Source organism: Callorhinchus milii, unplaced genomic scaffold (assembly GCF_018977255.1).
Source record: "Callorhinchus milii isolate IMCB2004 unplaced genomic scaffold, IMCB_Cmil_1.0 Scaffold9, whole genome shotgun sequence".
Taxonomy (NCBI): Eukaryota; Metazoa; Chordata; class Chondrichthyes; order Chimaeriformes; family Callorhinchidae; genus Callorhinchus; species Callorhinchus milii.
In genome coordinates this window covers 9,824,418-9,843,453 of record NW_024704750.1, presented here as the reverse complement: position 1 = coordinate 9,843,453, position 19,036 = coordinate 9,824,418, and the positions used below count along the sequence as shown (strand labels likewise).

The 19,036-nt window shown below is 40.1% G+C and overlaps 2 protein-coding genes across 2 annotated transcripts in view; one reads left to right on the top strand and one right to left on the bottom strand.

Annotated features, from left to right (window-relative positions):
• Positions 1 to 11,713, bottom strand: part of aven (apoptosis, caspase activation inhibitor) — a 37,130-nt gene extending 25,417 nt beyond the window's left edge. The window contains exons 1-2 of the mRNA XM_007888066.2: positions 11,323 to 11,713; positions 5,070 to 5,229 (exon numbers count right to left, since the gene is read on the bottom strand). Of these exons, the coding sequence (XP_007886257.1) occupies positions 5,070 to 5,229; positions 11,323 to 11,598 (436 nt within the window). The 5' untranslated portion in view covers positions 11,599 to 11,713. The remainder of the gene's footprint in view (positions 1 to 5,069; positions 5,230 to 11,322) is intronic.
• A 1,290-nt stretch (positions 11,714 to 13,003) lies between these two features.
• On the top strand, positions 13,004 to 14,611 carry chrm5b (cholinergic receptor, muscarinic 5b). Its single transcript, XM_007888383.1, has one exon. The coding sequence runs from the start codon at positions 13,004 to 13,006 to the stop codon at positions 14,609 to 14,611; it is 1,608 nt and encodes a 535-aa protein (XP_007886574.1).
• The last annotated feature ends 4,425 nt before the right edge of the window (positions 14,612 to 19,036 follow it).

The following is a 19,036-nucleotide window of genomic DNA, read 5'->3' as shown; positions in this document are numbered from 1 at the left end:
TGAAGTAGAGAAACAAGTCTGAGATGACAACAGTAACGGCGAAATATAAAGAAGACAGAAAGGAAAAGCTGCCAGCAGTTTACAAACAAGGATGCAATCAGTAAGATGAAGATTCTGCTGATATCTGGATTGCATTTGAGAAGCAGAGAGAGAAAATCAGATGGAGTTCCACTACACTCCTGTGCTAAGCCTCCCACCTTCAGCCTTGGTTACTAAATCTGCATTTTGTGGATTGTGAAAAGCTGGTTTTAAGGAAGAAGCTGTAGGCACACAGCTGTTCTGTAAGTAATATTTGTCATAAAAAATTGCATTATTAAATTATTTAATCTGCTGTTTACCAAATAGTACAGTGCACGTTATTGTTAAACATTTATCAGCTTGGTTAATGTATTTTCCATGGATCTTTATTCCTTGCTTTAAAAGTTTAATTTACATTATTCATTGTTTCCAATTCTGGGATCATTTGTTTGCTTTCTTAAACATGTATATTTTGAAAAATAATTGACACTGTAATATGTTCATCTCTTTTTCCAATCTTACAGAGTCACAAATTTGAGTTATTATATAAACATACTTATACTTGCTTTTTCATTGTTGATACTTTGTTTACAGACAAAGAGAAGCCTGACTATTGTATTCGTTGTCTGGCACTACTGTTATTCTGATAAATAACCAAAAGCCTTACAAGTGTGCTCCTAGGCTAGTACTGCAGTCACCCGATTATAGTGAACCGCTTGAAAGAGATTTATTGAAAAATAATATATGGGACAAATGCAAAGAAAGGGCAGGTTTAGCACTCCAATGCAAACATTAGAAAGGCTTCCTAACACAATTGCTGAATTTTACTATTTTATTAGTGTCTTTTATCCACAAGCTGCAATAGCTTAGTAGGTACTCTCGTTAGCAGCCCCACCCAAAAACTGAGATCCATACAGTTTCAGAACCCATTCTTTTTAAAAAATGATCTTTCAAAGTAACTATGCAACCAGGTTGGATAGTTATACATATATATATATATATAAACATATGACCTCTTCATCATTCTTTTACTGATACGTAGATATTTAAAGTTTGGATGCTCAGTTTATCATAAACGATTACATGCTGCATAGCAATTCTTTCCTCCACTTCTTTTTGGAAAAAAATGGAAAACAAGTGGTTTTGTGGATGACTCAAAGACAAGACAGAAATTATTTTAGGCGCCTGTGTGCAGATCAATGAATAAGCAGACCTGATCTTCAAAATGTACAAGATGCTTTCCTGACTCAGTCAGCTAGTTTATATCATTTCCACCTCCATCCACTGTTGATTCTGCTCCACTGCACGACTGTCTGTGTGCTCTGCATTCTATTCCCTCAGGACAGCATTACATACAGTAGTTCCACTGGTCATGGCCTATGCCTTCTATTCCCTCAGGTTAGCATTTCAAACAATAGTTCCTCTGGTCAAACCTGGCATAGTTACGCTTTCCTCTGAATTTGGACACTATACCAATTAAAATCGACACTAAATATGCTGTAATCGAGAGAGCAAATGCAAACTCACAAATTGTATTCCTTTTGACTCATCACATTCCAAAATGTCTCACAACAATAAAGCGACTTCAATATTGTCGGTGTTGGGTACATTAGATGAATTCAAAAAAATATGGAATAATTGCTTTCCAAGTTGCCTAGTTACCAAAATACAAACACATTTCTAATTTTATTTTAAGACGCGACAAAAAGCACACAGAAACATGCTCATCAATAGTTCAGTGGGTAAACGCATTACATTGTTGGTACTGGGTCACATGGACCAAGATGGTCTTAGATTCAGTCAATGGTCTGTGTTGGGTCAACTGATCTCAGAGAGGATAGGGTTCAATTTATTTTAGTGTCCCTAAATTGGGAAAAGGAAAAATTGCCACAATTTCTGGTTCTGATTATTATCCAGCAACATCCTATTCAAAAACAATGGGGTTGTAAGGTATACTATGGCCTGCGAATGAAGTGGGGGTAAATTCAGAATAAATCTGCGGAAACAATACTTCAGTGAGAAAGTAGTAAAACTTATGGAACAGACTCCCAAGCGAGACAGTGGTAGCAGAAAATGTTGTTTGTTTTAAGAACAAATTAGATAGATTTCTGATAGAAAATAATATGTCGGGATACAGTATACAATTGGGACACGATACGTTACGCCAGGATGGTGGGAGGTGAACGAGATGGACCTTGGACATTGGGCGATAGGATTAGATTAGACTCAACTACAGGATCCCACCAATATCCAGGCACTGCATGCTTCACACAGAGTATAATAGGTAGGAGTCCTGTAGCTCAGTGGTTAGAGGACTCGCCTCGCAAGCGAAAGACCTAGGTTTGATTCCCAGCAGGGCGAAACCTTGAGCAAGTCTCCTTACTCCACATGCCTGATAATAATCCCTCAAGAAAGAAAACAATAATAAATTTGGTCACTTCAATCTACGACTGTTTGTGGACACTGCTGTGCGCAATTGACTGCTGCGTTTCTCCCGCAAATATACAGTCAATTCACTTTACAGTATATTCGGTGAAGCGCTTTGAGACATCTAGAAGACAAGAAAAGCGCTAAATCAAATGCAAGGATTATTATTATTATTAATAGGTAGAAATTACACTGAGGTTCAGCACACTTTTTGGGGAAGGACTGACTATGCAATCATAAAAACTAAACTTTTATCTTTCTGGCATGTTGATGGATATTAACTGATTTAGTGACAAAAGGATTTCATAAAATTATGTTTTTTAAAATAGTCGATTGTTAAGGGGATGACTTTGCTCAAACTCGAGTAGCATGGACTCATGTTAATGTCACTTTCAGTTTTCCAGTCCAAAGAGTGGCAATAAGTGTGAAGAGACAATAACAGGTTTTTGTGCCAATAGGATGTAGTTTTCAGACAAGCAGTCAAGAGGAACCGTTCTGTAATACGTCAGTCACCACCTGCAGTCTCCCCAGCTGGAGTTGTGGAAAAATTCTGATACTGAAGATGCTACATTCAAATAGTTTACAAAAAAATGTTTTCACAACAAAAAAGTACATATATACCTGTTATTTATTTTCTTGACTTAAAAATGTGAACGAGAGCCAACTGACGTGAATTCAACCTTAACTAAGAAGCAGCAGTAAACCAGGTGACAGTAAGAGGAAGCAGTATGTTGTACCACTATTAACCTTTTAGTGCTACAAGCCCAAATGCTGCTATCAAATGCTCTTACCTTGTGACGTGTTTGCAGATGACTGAATATTATGATATTTTTTAGTAGTCAATGAACTGCGGAAAAGATGTTCGTAGATCTTTTATTGCGTTTGGACTGTACATGCAATTTGTAGGAATCCAAAGTATTTTGTAAAGGTTCAAACATTCTCTATAATTTTCTTTAAATATGACTTACCCTATGTATAATTTGATCGACTCTCTTAAAAGCTTTGTTTGTTGTTCTTTAATTTCACTTGATTTTCCCCTCTTGTCATTTTCTTTGGTTTCCCTTTTTCCGTGCATTGTTTTTCGTCTTCTTACAGTCTCTGTCACCTCTCAGCTGGACTATTCAAAAGCCCTCCTCGCCGGTCTCCCCTCCACTACCATTCACAAAATCCAGGTCATCCAAAACTCTGCTGCCCGCATTCTTACCCACACCAAACTCCGCTCCCCGATAACCGCAGTCCTTGCCAGACTGCACTGGCTGCCTGTCCCAGAGAGGATCGATTTCAAGATCCTCACCCTTGTCTTCAAATTCCTCCACTCCTCTGCATCCCCTACCTCTCTGATCTCTCTCCTCACAACAGTGCCCGTTGCCTTCGCTCCACCGGGTCTGGCCTCCTCCTTGTCCCCCGAATCCTCTGCTCCACCATCAGTGGCCGTGCCTTCAGCCACTGTGCCCTGAGGCTCTGGAATTCACTTCCTCATTCCCTTCACCTCGCTCCCTCTCTTCCTATTTTCAGGTCTCGGCTGAAGACCTTTCTTTTCGACCGCGCCTTTGGTCACCTTCATCCCCCTCCCCATGGTTCGGCCCCGGGATCCATTACTGTATAGCACTCTGAGATGCCGTCCAGCGTGGAGGGCGCTATATAAATCCAAGTTGTTGTTGTTGTTGCACATTTAACAGTAAAGAGGGGCGTGAGCATGTGTCAAACAGTCCTCTGAATTCCTTTGGGATAACCAAATAAAATCTACCCAGTAGATACTATCTGAGATCTGGAACTCACACAGAACCATGGTAGTGATATCCCACACCTTTCCAATCTATGGGCGCATTCAAAGTCTATAGTTGATAAATAAGCATCCAAAAGTGGAAGAAAGGTTCATATTTCTGACAAAAACTGAACCCTGAGTTCAGAACACCAACCTATCTTTCTCTTTCAGATATTGACTGACCCACTTTGGTTTTAGAAACTTTGATTTTTATTTCTGTCATCCTACAATATAGTATTTAAATGGGACAACATGCATTTATATCACTCTGATTAGGTTTGGTTCCCCACTATCCATCTTGTGACAGAAAGATATATCTGTATTTAGAATAAACCCATAACCTGGACAGGACTTATTACAGCCCAGGCAATGCAGATCAGTTCCATCAAAAAATGTCACAATAATCTAAAATGTCCTTAATACTCACTTCCATGCTTTTCACAGGTACTTGCCTCTGGTAATCAACATAAACTGACTGGCAATTTCCACACAAGAAAAAAGTCAGTTACGTATAAAGAGCGTGCAGGGTACTGCTGGAGAACATCAGAAGTCCTTTGTAGGGTACAGAGGCTTTCAGAGGTAGGAATATGCAGACACCAAACAATCTTGGGGAAGATTCACTTTTTCTGCTCAATTACATCTCTCATTTTGTTCATAGAAACAAATACACAAAAGTTTTTAGAAATGTCCNTTTTTTTCTTAATGTATACATCTTTCACTTTTGCTTGGCATTCCTGGCATTTTCAATGTACAAAAGCATGAATACATTGCACTTCAGATAATAACATCTAGAAAAGGTAAAAGTTCACGCTTAATATTTCAATTTGTTTTTCACGCAATATATATTTCCTTTCCCTACCTGCAGAGCTAAGCAGCACATTGAAATCAGCACCTCGCACAGACTCTTCCACTTCTTCTTTCTCTTTTGTCTTGTATTTGTCCCAATTTGAAACTATTTTTCTTCTAGAAAATTTGTTTGGCTCATTTTCTTCCTCTTTAGTGTCCACGTCATCTTCATCCTTTCACATTAAAAAAAAATCACATATATTAAAACAGGTTTACTTTATTTGCACATATTTGCACATAAAGAGAGCATTTGGTATTTTGTTGAGATTAATTACCAAAGAATAATCTACATTTGCATGTATAATGAATAGTCCATATAATGTAACAGAATTAAAAATGGAAAGCAAGCTTTAAAATGTCAAAAGTGTATAGAGAAGGCATTAGATTCCACTAAATGCTTCACTGTGGCTTCCATATTGATAAGACAAACACAAAGTGAAAATAAAAAAACCCTGTTCAACTTCACCCTCCACATTAATACAATTTTCATTTTCCACTTATATACCATATATACCAATACTTTTTCTGAAAAATATCAGACAGGTCTGAAGTATGATAGTGTTGGTTTTACATCTAGCAAGAACCGAAGTATTTTGTTGATGATGAACAAGAACAGCTTTTTTATTTATGGGAATGAGGTTACATTAAATCATAGTCATGCGTCAACACAAGATGAATGACCAAAACTAGTGGCACAGGTCACCCAATTTACCACAATCATCTGCTTCAAAACATCCATTTCAGTTTGTGATGCACATCTAAGACAAGTTATATAAGTAGACCAGTGATTAACAGTAAATGCTTTCTTTTGGGACCAATAAGATTGATATTTACACTATTCACAAATAACAACAGGGCTCATGATATGACAGAAATTTATTTCTTAAGTGTTCACCATAGAAATATTTTATTTCAAACAACATCTGCAAAAATACTTCCTTCTTCCATCCATCCTTCGTCTGTTTTTGCAGTGCCTCCACCTCACTTCCACATTTGTTTGTTTTCATTCATGCACGTTCCCTGTACACATTAGCAGCCAAGCTGTTCTCCATCCCTTTTCAGAAATGCATCAATCATCAGGCCCAAGAGATGTGTTCTTCCAATCTGCTAATGTATTTTGTTCAAAGTTGAAAGGACTCCAATTTGCAAGGTTCAAAGATTTCCCTAATTCGTCCAGAGTGCTGATGTTGCTCGAGTCCAAATCCCCTATATTTCTTTCTTAATAATACAAGGTCTAAATATCTCATTTTTAGGTTATACTTTTCTTTAAAGAATTTGTACGAGTAAATGTTTTTTAAAAAAAGTCAGCGTTTAAAATATAAATAGCTAATCTTCTAATGCCAAAGAGGAGATTCCATACAAAAGTGGTCCAGAGACTGCCTGTAGGTGGACCAACGAACACAATACAAAATACCTCCTGCCTTGTGCATCCATTCATTCCTGAATTGAACGTGCACATATGCCAAGACACAACATCATCAAATTTTTGGCTTAACATATGCAATATTGAGAGCATAACAGCAACACAGCAGAACTAACAAGCATAATCCACCTAGGAAATACACAGTCACTACACTTTACAGCAAATCCCTTGAAGTGCTTTGAGGCAAACTCTAACGTGAAAGGCATGCTATCAAATGCAAGGATTATTATTATATAATAAATAATCAAGCATGGTAGTTTAAAGGGAAACAATGAGAAAGATACCTAGAAACATCAGGAGAAGGAATTGCAACATTGTACTGGGTTTATTTTATACTCCTAACATGTTTTCAAAACATTTCAAAATTGTTTATTTTTAAAACTGTTATAAGAACATAAGAATTAGGAGCAGGAGTAGGCCATTCGGCCCCTCGAGCCTGCCCCGCCATTCGATAAGATCATGGCTGATCTTCTGACCTAACTCTAATTACCTGCCCTATCCCCATATCCCCTAATCCCTCTATTTTTTAAAATAGAAAATAAATAAATTTTATTGACAAGGCCAATTAAGTATTGGTGAATTTCAAGGACATATGATTGTAAGTCAGAACAAAGTTTTAAAACTTTCAAACTTACTGGTAAAGCCACAATCAAACAACCCTTTAGTCACTCTTGGAGATTAAGATGCATTCCCGAAGAAAGCACAGAACAATGATTCCTCGCTGGTCCCAAAACACCATAAATGAGAGTTGCTAAAGGATAGATCTAACTATTGTGCTTCCTATATCATACATAACTTAGCGACGTGGCAGCTGCAATGAGATTTGGAGATGTGTTAAAATTCCTCATTGCAGATACAATAATAGTAAGGATTTATTCTACTAACGCTAGCCGGAGTACTTCTAACAGAAAGCACTCAAAGGCAGAGTATTTTCTCTTTTCCTTTAGCTTGAACACCACTAGAGAATACAAATATAAAATTAGAAAGATTTTCACCACCCACAAAGCGTCGTGCTTATGTGAAACAGAAAGCCCTTAAAAAAATAAGTTGCTTTGAACACTCAGCTGGTCAGGCAGCATCTATGGAGAAAGGAGAGTTAACATTTCAGGTCGATGACCTTTTGTCAGAACATTTTATTTCAGATTCCCAGCGTCTGCAGTATTTTGCCTTTAGCCCTTAAAGAAAGTTAGTTCTGTAACAATTAACCACTAAAAGGGCAAAATAAATATCTGATTAACAATGGATGAAGGTTAGTGGAAATGATTCTGGAGTTTCATACAATTCCCTTGGAGTAAGACAGAAATTTCATAATTATGCATGTTTGGAAGGTTTACCTTTCCGATCAACTTTTTAGAAGATCAAATTTATAAATAGCAGGAAATATTATGTATGATTTACAGAAGGTAAAGGCATGATGGCCCAAATGGCCAATCCTTGCTATTTTTATATTTACTCAAAGTCAGTCCCACAGTTTAGCACACCCTGTATTATGATGTATGATTATAAGGTATGCACTCCTTACTGGAAATATCAGTGCACACAATTGACATACTATACATGGTTTTCTTTAAGTAGCTAAATGAAAGATTCTGATTGATCGATCGATCGATTGATTGATTGAAGGCAGATGTGTAACTATGAGTAGGAACACACCCCAGAGATGAATGGGCTTGGATGTGTACAAACTACATGAAAGCAGAATATTCAATCCACACAAAAATCATCGCCATCCCACTATTAAAAGAGTAATAGTATAGAGGTCAGGTGAAGTCGCTGAACTGTCACTTTGTCATTATTCCCCAACCCTATTCACTTACAGTAATTTATGAATATCTATTAAGTAGAGTCCCAAGTTCATACTCATCTGGTCATGTGATTACATAAAGTGTGTTATGAACCGAGGCACTCAAAATCCTGCATCAGAGAATCTGCCAGAGCAATTGGCGTACACAATGTTCCATTTAAATGTTATTCAACTGTTTTATGTGTGGGTTCATTTGCAGTACACGTGCTTTAAATTGGGGAAACTGAACATTTGTTTTGCATTATTTTGTGAGACAGTCCACTACAACCAAAGTTAAAATTGGACTTGTCTGAAATCCAGGACAGTGGATATTTGGGGTCAGCTGCAAATAAATAACAACAGTAATTGCTCGGAGTCCCTCAATCCAAGGCTCCAGATGCACATTTCAACACACAATTATTAACTTCATCACTTGATGTCAACAAGTTTGAACCTTGGCACAACATAATCATAAATGACAGTCAGGGGTAACAATGAGGAATCCTGAATGTTTTGAACCAACAGTTCAGAGTCTGTATCTGTCCAGTGTGTGTTTCGGTGCCCAGCTTGTGTTTTGGTATGCAGTGTGTGTTTTGACAGTGTGTTCTTCAGTGTACTGTGTGGTGTGTTTCAGTGTACAATGTTATGTGTTACAGGTTACAGCATACAGTGTAATGTGATAGTGTAATGTCTTACACCGTAATATGTTACAGTGTAACAGTGTACAGGGTAGTGTGATACAGTGTACTGTAATGTGTTACACTGTAATGTCAGTGTAAACAGTGTACAGTCTAGTGTGATACAGTGTACAGTGTAGTGTTACACTGTAATATGTAGTGTAACAGTGTACAGTGTGGTGTGATACAGTGTAGTGTAATCTGTTACAGACTGCAGTGTTACAAAGCAAGTCAGGAACCTAGGTGTCTTGTTCGACCCTCAACTGTCTTTTCTTTCCGACATGCAAGCCATGTGGGAAAGAAAGCCAAGCCAAGCCGCTCTGCTTTCCCTCACCTCCATAACATCGCCCAACTCTGCCACTACCTCACCCAACAGGCCGCTGAAACTCTTGTTCATGCCTCCATCACCTCCAGGCTTGACTACGCAAACGCCCTGCTTGTCGGCCTTCCCAACTCCTCCCTCCACAGGCTGCAGATAATCCAGAATTCTGCAGCCCGTGTCCTCTTCCACACCAAACTCTGTGACCCCATCTCCCCCACTCTCGCCCGACTCCACTGGCTCCCTATCCTTCAGAGGATCTAGTTCAAGATCCTGGTCCTCACCTACAAAGCCCTCCATGGCCTCGCAACCAATGCAGCAAGACATAGATATGTTAGGTGATTGGGCAGGTAGGTGGCAGATGAAGTATAATGTAGGGAAGTGGAAAGTCATCCACATAGGTAGCAAAAACAGTAGAGCGGGTTATTTTTTAGAAGGGGAGACATTGGAATGTGTTAGCGTCCAGAGGGACTTGGGTGTCCTTGTATACCAATCACAGAAAGTTAGTCTGCAGGTGCAGCAGCAATTAGGAAGGCGAACGGTATGTTAGCATTCATTATGAAAGGATTAGAGTATAAGAGTAGGGAAGTCTTGCTGCAACTGTATAGGGCCCTGATGAGACCACACCTGGAATACCGTGTCCAGTTTTGGTCTCCTCATTTAAGGAAGGATGTACTTGCCTTGGAGGGGGTGCAGCATAGGTTAGCTGGGTTAGTAGGTTAGGACCAGGGATGAAGGGGATGAGTTACGAGGATAGGCTGACTAATTTGGGCCTATATTCTCTAGAATATAGAAGAATTAGAGGGGATCTTATAGAAACCTATAAGATCATCAAAGGGCATGATAGAGTAGATAGTGGGAGATTGTTTCCCCTGGTTGGAGAAACTAAAACCAGGGGTCACAACCTTAAAATCAGAGGCCAGCCCTTTCGCACTGAGTTGAGGAAGAACTTCTTCACTCAAAGGGTGGTGAATGTATGGAACTCACTACCCCAAAGGGCTGTTGACGCTCAGTCCTTGAACACATTCAAGACTGAGATAGATAGATTTCTTATTGCAAAAGCGATTAAGGGATATGGGGATAAGGCAGGGTCAGGTTATTAGCTGGAGGTAGACTAGAAGATCAGCCATGATTGAATGGCGGGGTAGGCTCGAAGGGCTGAATGGCCTACTCCTGTTCCTACATGTTATGTTACAGAGTGCAGTGTGTAGTGTTACAGTGTGCAGTGTGACGTGTTACAATGTGTAGTGTGTAGTGTGACGTGTTACAGTGTGCACAGTGTGTAGTGTGAAGTGTTAAAGTGTGACGTGTTACAGTGTGCAGTGTGACATGTTACAGTGTGCAGTGTGACGTGTTACAGTGTGCAGTGCGGTGTTACAGTGTGACATGTTACAGTGTGCAGTGCGGTGTTACAGTGTGACGTGTTACAGTGTGACATGTTACAATGTGCAGTGCAGTGTTACAGTGTGACATGTTACAGTGTGCAGTGCAGTGTTACAGTGTGACATGTTACAGTGTGCAGTGCGGTGTTACAGTGTGCAGTGCGGTGTTACAGTGTGACATGTTACAGTGTGCAGTGCGGTGTTACAGTGTGACATGTTACAGTGTGCAGTGCGGTGTTACAGTGTGACATGTTACAGTGTGCAGTGCGGTGTGACAGTGTGACATGTTACAGTGTGCAGTGCGGTGTGACAGTGTGACATGTTACAGTGTGCAGTGCGGTGTGACAGTGTGACATGTTACAGTGTGCAGTGCGGTGTGACAGTGTGACATGTTACAGTGTGCAGTGCGGTGTTACAGTGTGACATGTCACAGTGTGCAGTGCGGTGTGACAGTGTGACATGTTACAGTGTGCAGTGCGGTGTGACAGTGTGACATGTTACAGTGTGCAGTGCGGTGTGACAGTGTGACATGTCACAGTGTGCAGTGCGGTGTGACAGTGTGACATGTCACAGTGTGCAGTGCGGTGTGACAGTGCGCAGTGTACAGTGTAATGCGCTGCATTAATTACAGATTCCGGGATAGTCTCCCCCACTCAGACCCGCTGCCGCCGGTCGCTCTCACCTCCTTCTGCTGCTGTTGCTGCTGCAGCAGTTGTTGGGCCTGATAACGGCCCCGGGGCTGCCGTTTGCCCCGAGACCCGCTGCGGCCTGCAGTGCCCCTCCAGCCTCGGTCAGCCTCTACGGGCCGCCGGTGCTGCTGCTGCTGGTGGTGGTGGTGCTGCCTGTCACCGTGACTGTCCCGGGGCTCCTGGCCCCGGCCTCGACCCTGGCCCCAGCCTCGACCGGCGGCTCCTCCTCCCCCTCCTCCTTTGCGGCCGCGGCTCCGCTCGGGCTCCATCCCACCGCCGCCGCTCAACTGTCAACCGTCACTTGCCGCGTGAGAGCGCCCGCGTGGCCGGGCGTTCGAATACCGTTTGTAGCCCAAAGTCAACCCCAAAGTAGCCCAAATGATAGCCCGTTGCCTCCGAATTGGGGAGCAGAGTGTGTGGGGCCAGTTTTTAGTGCATTTGAAACTGTGTAAACCTCCCCCCCCCCAAAAAAAAAAGGACATGAGTGTATGTGTGGGGTGGGAGGGGGGGGGGGGGGGGGGGACACGTTTTGCAGGTTTAAATATATTTTAAAAAGTGCAGTTAATGAACCACAACAAAAACCGCCCAATTGGTGCGTGAACCCGCCCAACCTGCCTACACTGGTGAGGAGCCGCCTTGACTGCACTGCACTGCACAGTCAGACTCAGGTCACACACATCTATGACACCCCTCCCTCTATCTCCACCCCCCCACCCCCCCCCCCCCCCCCCCCCACCAACCCCCACCACCACGAGAACACAGTTAATTGTAAATAATAATAAAATAATCCTTGCATTTTTTTTCACAATTCAGACCGTTGTCATTTTTTTTTTACAATCACCCGTTGAGGCTTCTGGAAGCTATTCGCAACATTTTTTAACTGTGACGTGTAGCGACTGTATTTTGTGGGGGTGCCCGGCACTGTTGTCCCCGCAAAAACAAACGTGAAGTGAATGACCGACATGATGGGGTGGTGGGGTGGAGGAGAGGGGAATTGTTGGCCCGGACCCCAGAGAAACTCCCTTCTGCAAGATTGCCTTCCCCTGAGAACCTTAAATGCAGGAGACGTTCCTGTTGCTTTTCTTTTCCGGGAATCAGCCTGGCTCAGCGGATAGCGTCAGTAACTTGAGTCAGTAGGTTGGGGCTTTGAATCCACAGTTTATTATTCAATCTCTTTATCACCATCTAGAAACACTTGTGTAACCTTTCTCGGACGCTTGGACGAGGCATTATGAGAAGGTGATCACCTGATTCGCCACTTAAATTTGAAGAATCCAGTCCATTATGAACAAATAATAATGAGCATTATTGTAAATAAAAAGAATGAAACTGTAAATTAGGGTCTTGTGAACCCAAAAGGGAGGTTCTCTGCTGCCAACACAAATAATAATAGGTATTATTATTAAATAGTTGAAAGATGTAGAACTAAAGCATATTAGAACGAACCAGACGCAAACAGCATTGCCAGACAAGTTATTAAAGCAGACAAGTATACTCATCATAATTCTTTTCTTTTGCAGAGGAAAGCAAGGAAGCAAAAAAAACCTGCAAATGCAATTATTGCCCTCAGCATCGCAGGCTCACGACACTCATGTTGAATTTCTTAGTTGCCTTTAAAAGCAAAACATTCATTCATTGCTGTCTACTCAAGTTGCTGCTCCAGGTCCAATAATCATGGGATCAGATCTATTTAGGAACACAACTCTTATTACTGGTAATTTATCCAGTCAACAGGAGGGGCCCAGCCTTTTGAAAGTCATATTGATTGCTACCATCACTGCAATAGTTAGCCTTGTAACAATAATAGGCAACATATTAGTCATTGTGTCATTCAAAGTGAACAGTCAGCTTAAAACTGTGAACAATTATTATTTGTTAAGCCTGGCGTGTGCAGATCTCATCATTGGTGTCTTTTCAATGAACCTCTACACTTCTTATATACTAGTAGGTCATTGGTCCTTAGGTACTCTGGCTTGTGATCTGTGGCTGGCGTTGGACTATGTAGCAAGTAATGCTTCTGTTATGAACTTGCTAGCCATAAGCTTTGACCGATATTTCTCTATCACCCGACCTTTGACCTACAGGGCTAAACGCACACCCAAAAGGGCAGCTATCATGATCGGACTTGCCTGGATGATATCGTTCATACTATGGGCTCCTGCAATTTTATGCTGGCAGTACTTGGTTGGAGAAAGGACAGTTCCTTCTAGTGATTGTCAGATCCAATTTTTGTCTGAGCCAATTATTACATTTGGGACCGCAATAGCTGCTTTCTATATACCAGTGTCGGTGATGACGATATTATACTGTCGTATCTATAAAGAAACTGAAAGACGCACAAAGGATCTGGCAGAACTTCAAGGATCAAATTTAGGTTCCGAAAATGAAATTGCTTCAGCTTCCAAGAAGACTCTTTTCAGGTCCTGTTTTGGTTGTGAAGGGCACAAGAGGTCTAACAGGGAAAGGTGCCAAGTCTCATGGTCTTCTTCCAGCAGAAGCACCACAGTGACTCTAAGAACCACACATGCACAAAGTGTTGTAGACGAATGGTCAAAAAGTGACAAAGCAGGCTCGTTTGCTAGTTACCCATCATCAGATGATGAAGAGAAACCAACTACAAAGTCAGTCTTCTCTGTGTCGTTTAAGACCCAGGCAAATAATCAGAAAGAGGAGTTCAATAGTGAAGAAGATAAAAAGATTTCCCTGGAAGACCATCCCATGATAAACGATTACGAAAACTCAAACTGTTTGGTTTCCCCCGCAAAATGCCAAAAACAGAAAGATAAAAAATGCGTTTCTTACAAATTTAACAAATTGACCATTACAAATAGCAGTTTTCAACCAACTCCAGATTCAAGTAATGGTTGCACACAAATCAAAATAACACCGTGCTCCTCTACTGACTCTGAGGCTCCATTCATTAAAAATCTTGATCAAAATCTTAAAAATCAAATCACCAAAAGAAAACGGATGGTTTTAGTCAAAGAAAGAAAGGCAGCACAAACCCTCAGTGCAATCCTTCTGGCTTTCATCATCACGTGGACACCTTACAACATCATGGTCCTCGTCTCAACCTTCTGTTCAAACTGCATACCAGTTTCATTATGGCACCTTGGCTATTGGTTGTGCTATGTCAACAGCACAGTCAATCCGATGTGCTATGCTCTTTGCAACAAAACGTTTCGTAAGACTTTCAAAACGTTGCTTTTATGTCAGTGGAAAAATAAAAGAAATGAAGAAAAGCTGAACTGGTACAGTCAGCACCCAGCCACCAACAAGTAACTCACACCATGTCCATCCAGCTAAAAAGTGTAATTAGCTTATTTGTGGAGTTCTTTTTATATAAATTGTACGATAAACGTTCCCCTTCAACAGCCATGCGATACACAATTTATTCCCTGAAATAAAATAATAGCCTTGCATGGATCATCAGTTGGCATTGATGGTGCCCAATGAAAAACTGATCTGTAAGACTGACACAGGTCTCAGGCTCGATTCCAAACTGTGCTGAGTTAGCTGGTCTCAGTTGGAGTGGTGTTGGAAGCAATCCAATTGGTCCATGCAAAGGAAATATCAGTTATGGTTCATTCTCCTAAGTGCTATTCAGTGACCCCCCTGGTTGAAATTGCATATGTTTGAATGACGCCAAGTGGAGGCAGGGTTAGGCTCAGTTGCCTCCCCCACAATCAAACAGCCTGTCATCCATGGTCTCGTCTCACACATGAAGAATGATCTCTTCAGCAAGGGACTGGAAGGCAGCTGGCACTTGTGGAACTATACCCAGAATAAGTCAGCGACCATAGACGTAAGGAGAAAAAATTTCCGAGTTTTTTTTTGTTAAAAAATCAAACTGCTCAATAGAACAAGCCACAACAGTATTCATAGTGATGGGTGTCTAATGACCAGTGATGAGCTTTCTGTGTATATTATAAACAAAGCATATTCGTACTATATGCTGATATTGTGTAAAAGTAGAGCAAACTCTGATACTGGTTCTCGCCCTCTTGCAAGTGTCCTGACACTACAGAAACCAAGCGATTCTATTACACTCAGAATAAAACAAAGAGCACACCCCTACTAGAAAACCAGAAGCTTATTTTAATTTTTAACAAATAACATGAAAAGTATTGTTATTAGAGGACTGCAAAGAGAATTGTTGAGACTGATGTTTATTTCACTCATGTTGTAACACCAAATAATTTGTGAACAATATTCACCTCTATATTCTATGTAATTTCATTGTTAGCAGGCATGCATCAGCAATTGAAATTGCACTGAAACTAATCTACTGGAAAAAATGTCTTTACTAATCACTGTATAAGACTGCTTTTGTCAAAAATGTTAATCTTGCTTATTCCAGTCTCCTCCATGTGTATCTGTAAGCTTTATGAAATAAAAGGAGAGGCTACTTTAGACCCAAAGAAACACTTAAGTCTCCCTCACTGTGGCTGAACAAAGAAAGGGAAATTAACCCATAAACAGTGGGGTAATAGTGATAATTTTACAAGGATTAAAAGCAGTACCTCTTTCTGGACTCAACTTCTCTTGAACATAAAAATGTTTAATTGTGGCGGTTGAACGGTGCATGTGGTAGGGTGCCATCATTTTACCTCCAAGTCTGTGGTTCAAATCAAAAGAAAAATTCTTGTATTTTCAGAAAAGAGAATTGCTAGGGAACATTGATGAAGAGTATTCTTTTTTGAAGTTTTCAAAATATGACATACAGTATATGAAAAGTATTCAGTTAATTAACTTTTTAATTAACTTAGTAACTTAGTAAACTCATACTTTGCCTATTTTGAGGTGCTAAACCAACAGCACATTAAATGTATAGTCAGAAACACAAAATTACAAAATTTAACACTTAAAACCTGTCTAAGAAGGTAATCATGTTGACCATGTTTGCTGCGGACTAAAACATAAAATGAGTAATTTCGGCTATGTGGTTGTTTCATTTTACATGCTGTTTTAAAATACCTAATACGTGGGTTGAGTTTCAAATCAGATGGAAAATGATGGGCAGAAGATCAGAGGGGTGGCTTATTTTAATTGGCTTTAACATCCTGGACATGTTGCGTGAGAAACAGAATTGAGGTTCGCTTTCATAAAGGAGTGTGGAAAAATTCACTGTCACGACTCATACATAAAGAGTGGCCACTGAGGCGAAGTTCCAGATGACACTTATGGAACTGTGCTGCACTAGGTGAAGAACTTTTAGCCACTTTGCTCCTAACCTTTAGAACTCTCTCTCTCCTTCCCAAATCCCATCTAAATTTCTACCTCTTTGCCCGTGCCCATGGTCACCTCTGCCTTCCGTTCTTCGCTTCTCTCTTGCTCGGTGTCTGACACCCTCATTGTGAAGCATTTCAAGATGCTGTCCTATTTGAAGGGCACTATATAAATGCAGGCTGTCCTTGCTTCATGACTGTTTTTTCAAGAGAGGGAAGAAAATTGGAAAGAAAAAAGACCAAAAGAAAATTAAGACAGCAACGTTTTCCCAGCATGTTCTAATTTCAAACGTTTATTCAAACAAAAGCATATTTAACCATCAAGGCTTTTTGTTGCTATACAAACAAATCCCCGAAAAAACAACTTAGAATTTCCATTATATCAATAACCATCCTGAAAACAAATTTAATTGCTTTTTACTTTAAAGGTTCATTCTTCAGCTGGGTGAGGTGCAGCCTATGAATTTCTCCCAGACTTTCAAAATCAAAGCTTTTCACTTGAGGGGGTTCCTAAAATCAGGGCGGTTCTATCAAAGCTATTATACAAAACAAGTCTCTGTCTCTCATACATTTTCTGTGAAAGTATTTTTTTAAATTGCGGTGCAATTTAGTGTTAGCTGCAAGAATACAATAATTTCCCTTCATTTGAATGTAAAGAAATGACAATTCTGTTGAACAGTATTCATATAAGGTGTAAATTAAAATGGTAATGGTGAGCAAAAGAAGTAGGTGTGTGCATAATTATGAAAAGAAGCAGGATCTGGATTCTTCTGTCTCGTTTATATAACAGAAATACTGATTGTGATAAAAGTTTGTACACTCCTTCAAATTCCTAGTTCTTAATTCTGTGTTTGTTTTAAGGCTCTGTGACTAAGTATGTTGAAAGTGGTCTGCTTACATATTAACTCTGTTGTATGGTTGTGTAGGTATTCTTCTGAATTTGTTTTTTGACTCCCTGAATACTTTGATCTATGATTTTAGGCTATTTATCTTTAAATATTTTGACATATTGAATGACATTTTTTTTCGCGAGTTAAATATTGGTATTACAGGTGTTTGGCAAGTTTGTAATTGTTTATTACAACTATTGTAATGACTGAATTTATTATTTTATCAGATATGTTTCACATTTCTTGCGAATAAAGCTGTATTGAACAACCTCCTGGTACACTGACCTTATGTAAAATCTAATACTGTTAATCCATTACTCTGTATATTTAATCATTCAGACCTGAAAACTTTATAGAGCTATTTTCTGGCTTTAGCAATTCTCCCCTGAAGGTGGCAGTTCATACTGGGGTATAGTTCCTTAAATATAGGAAGCCCTCATTGTTTCACAGTTCCTGACATCAAAAGATTCAGAAACGTGTTCTATGATCATAGATGTTTGTTGGAGAAAGAGAAGGAAGCCATGCAGAACTGTTCCTCATGTGGTGGGTTGGCTAATTTAATGGCCTGTGAATGGAGAGGGCTTAATGGGACAAATGGCCTATTTTCTGTTCTCTTTTCTTATGTACTCATACACTTTCTACTCATGGGGGAAGAAAGGGAGGTCACATAAGGCTTTGAACATGCAATGGTTCTCTGCTGCATTGCGCAATGTTTCACCAATCACAGAGATTAGAGCCATACATGCTTCATTCCAAAAAAGTCGATCCCTGAAATATCAGCCTTAAAAGTTGTATTTATTTCCTCGAATTCTGTTCCATCTTGGTGCCACTCATCTTGGACCAGATAGGAAAGGGCGACTGTCTGGCTCATGGATTTCTGCAGGACTATTTGTCAATGCCAATGCCTGACTGACCAGAAGAATATCCATTTCAAGCAGAATTATCTGGTCAACATTGCTTTTTTCATCCCTGAATATATACACCACATGACTGTTTCAAAATATCTGGCTGAAAGTTAATCAACACGTCCCCCTGGAAAAAAAAAGGCCTTGCATTTTTGTAGCACCTTATCATGTTGAGCACGTCACAGGTAATTATTGTCAAGTGTAACAACTGTTTTCACAGGCAAATGGTCTTCCATTTGCACTAGCAAAGTCCCACACGAAGCTATGAGGTGAGAAGCCAATTAATCAAGAGGAAAGAAAGACTAAAGGTGGATTGCAACTTTCAGATGATGGCTCAAACATTCTTACATGTTAAGTATCACTTTGGCTCAATTGGTAGCACTCTAAAATCCAAGCTGACATTCTTGTGCAGTGCTAGTGGAATGCTGCATTCTTGGGATTTCAATAAATTAAAACTCCTTATGGAGATTAATAATGGCATTATCAGCCTACAGCAGGAAACTGACCATATAAAGTCATTTTTTTTAACAGCAAAAGCAGGCGGTGGAGGAAATCAGAAGCTAGGAGCAGTGCACTGCGTGGGAATATATCTTTAATTAGCAAGGGTGATTGAGCGACTATGAAAAAATTAGTCAGGATGTATCATGACAAGTACTGCAAATCTTTGATAGCCAATCTTACTCC

Excerpts from the sequence above, each read along its gene's own strand:
- chrm5b (XM_007888383.1), top strand. The coding sequence starts at position 13,004 with ATGGGATCAGATCTATTTAGGAACACAACTCTTATTACTGGTAATTTA.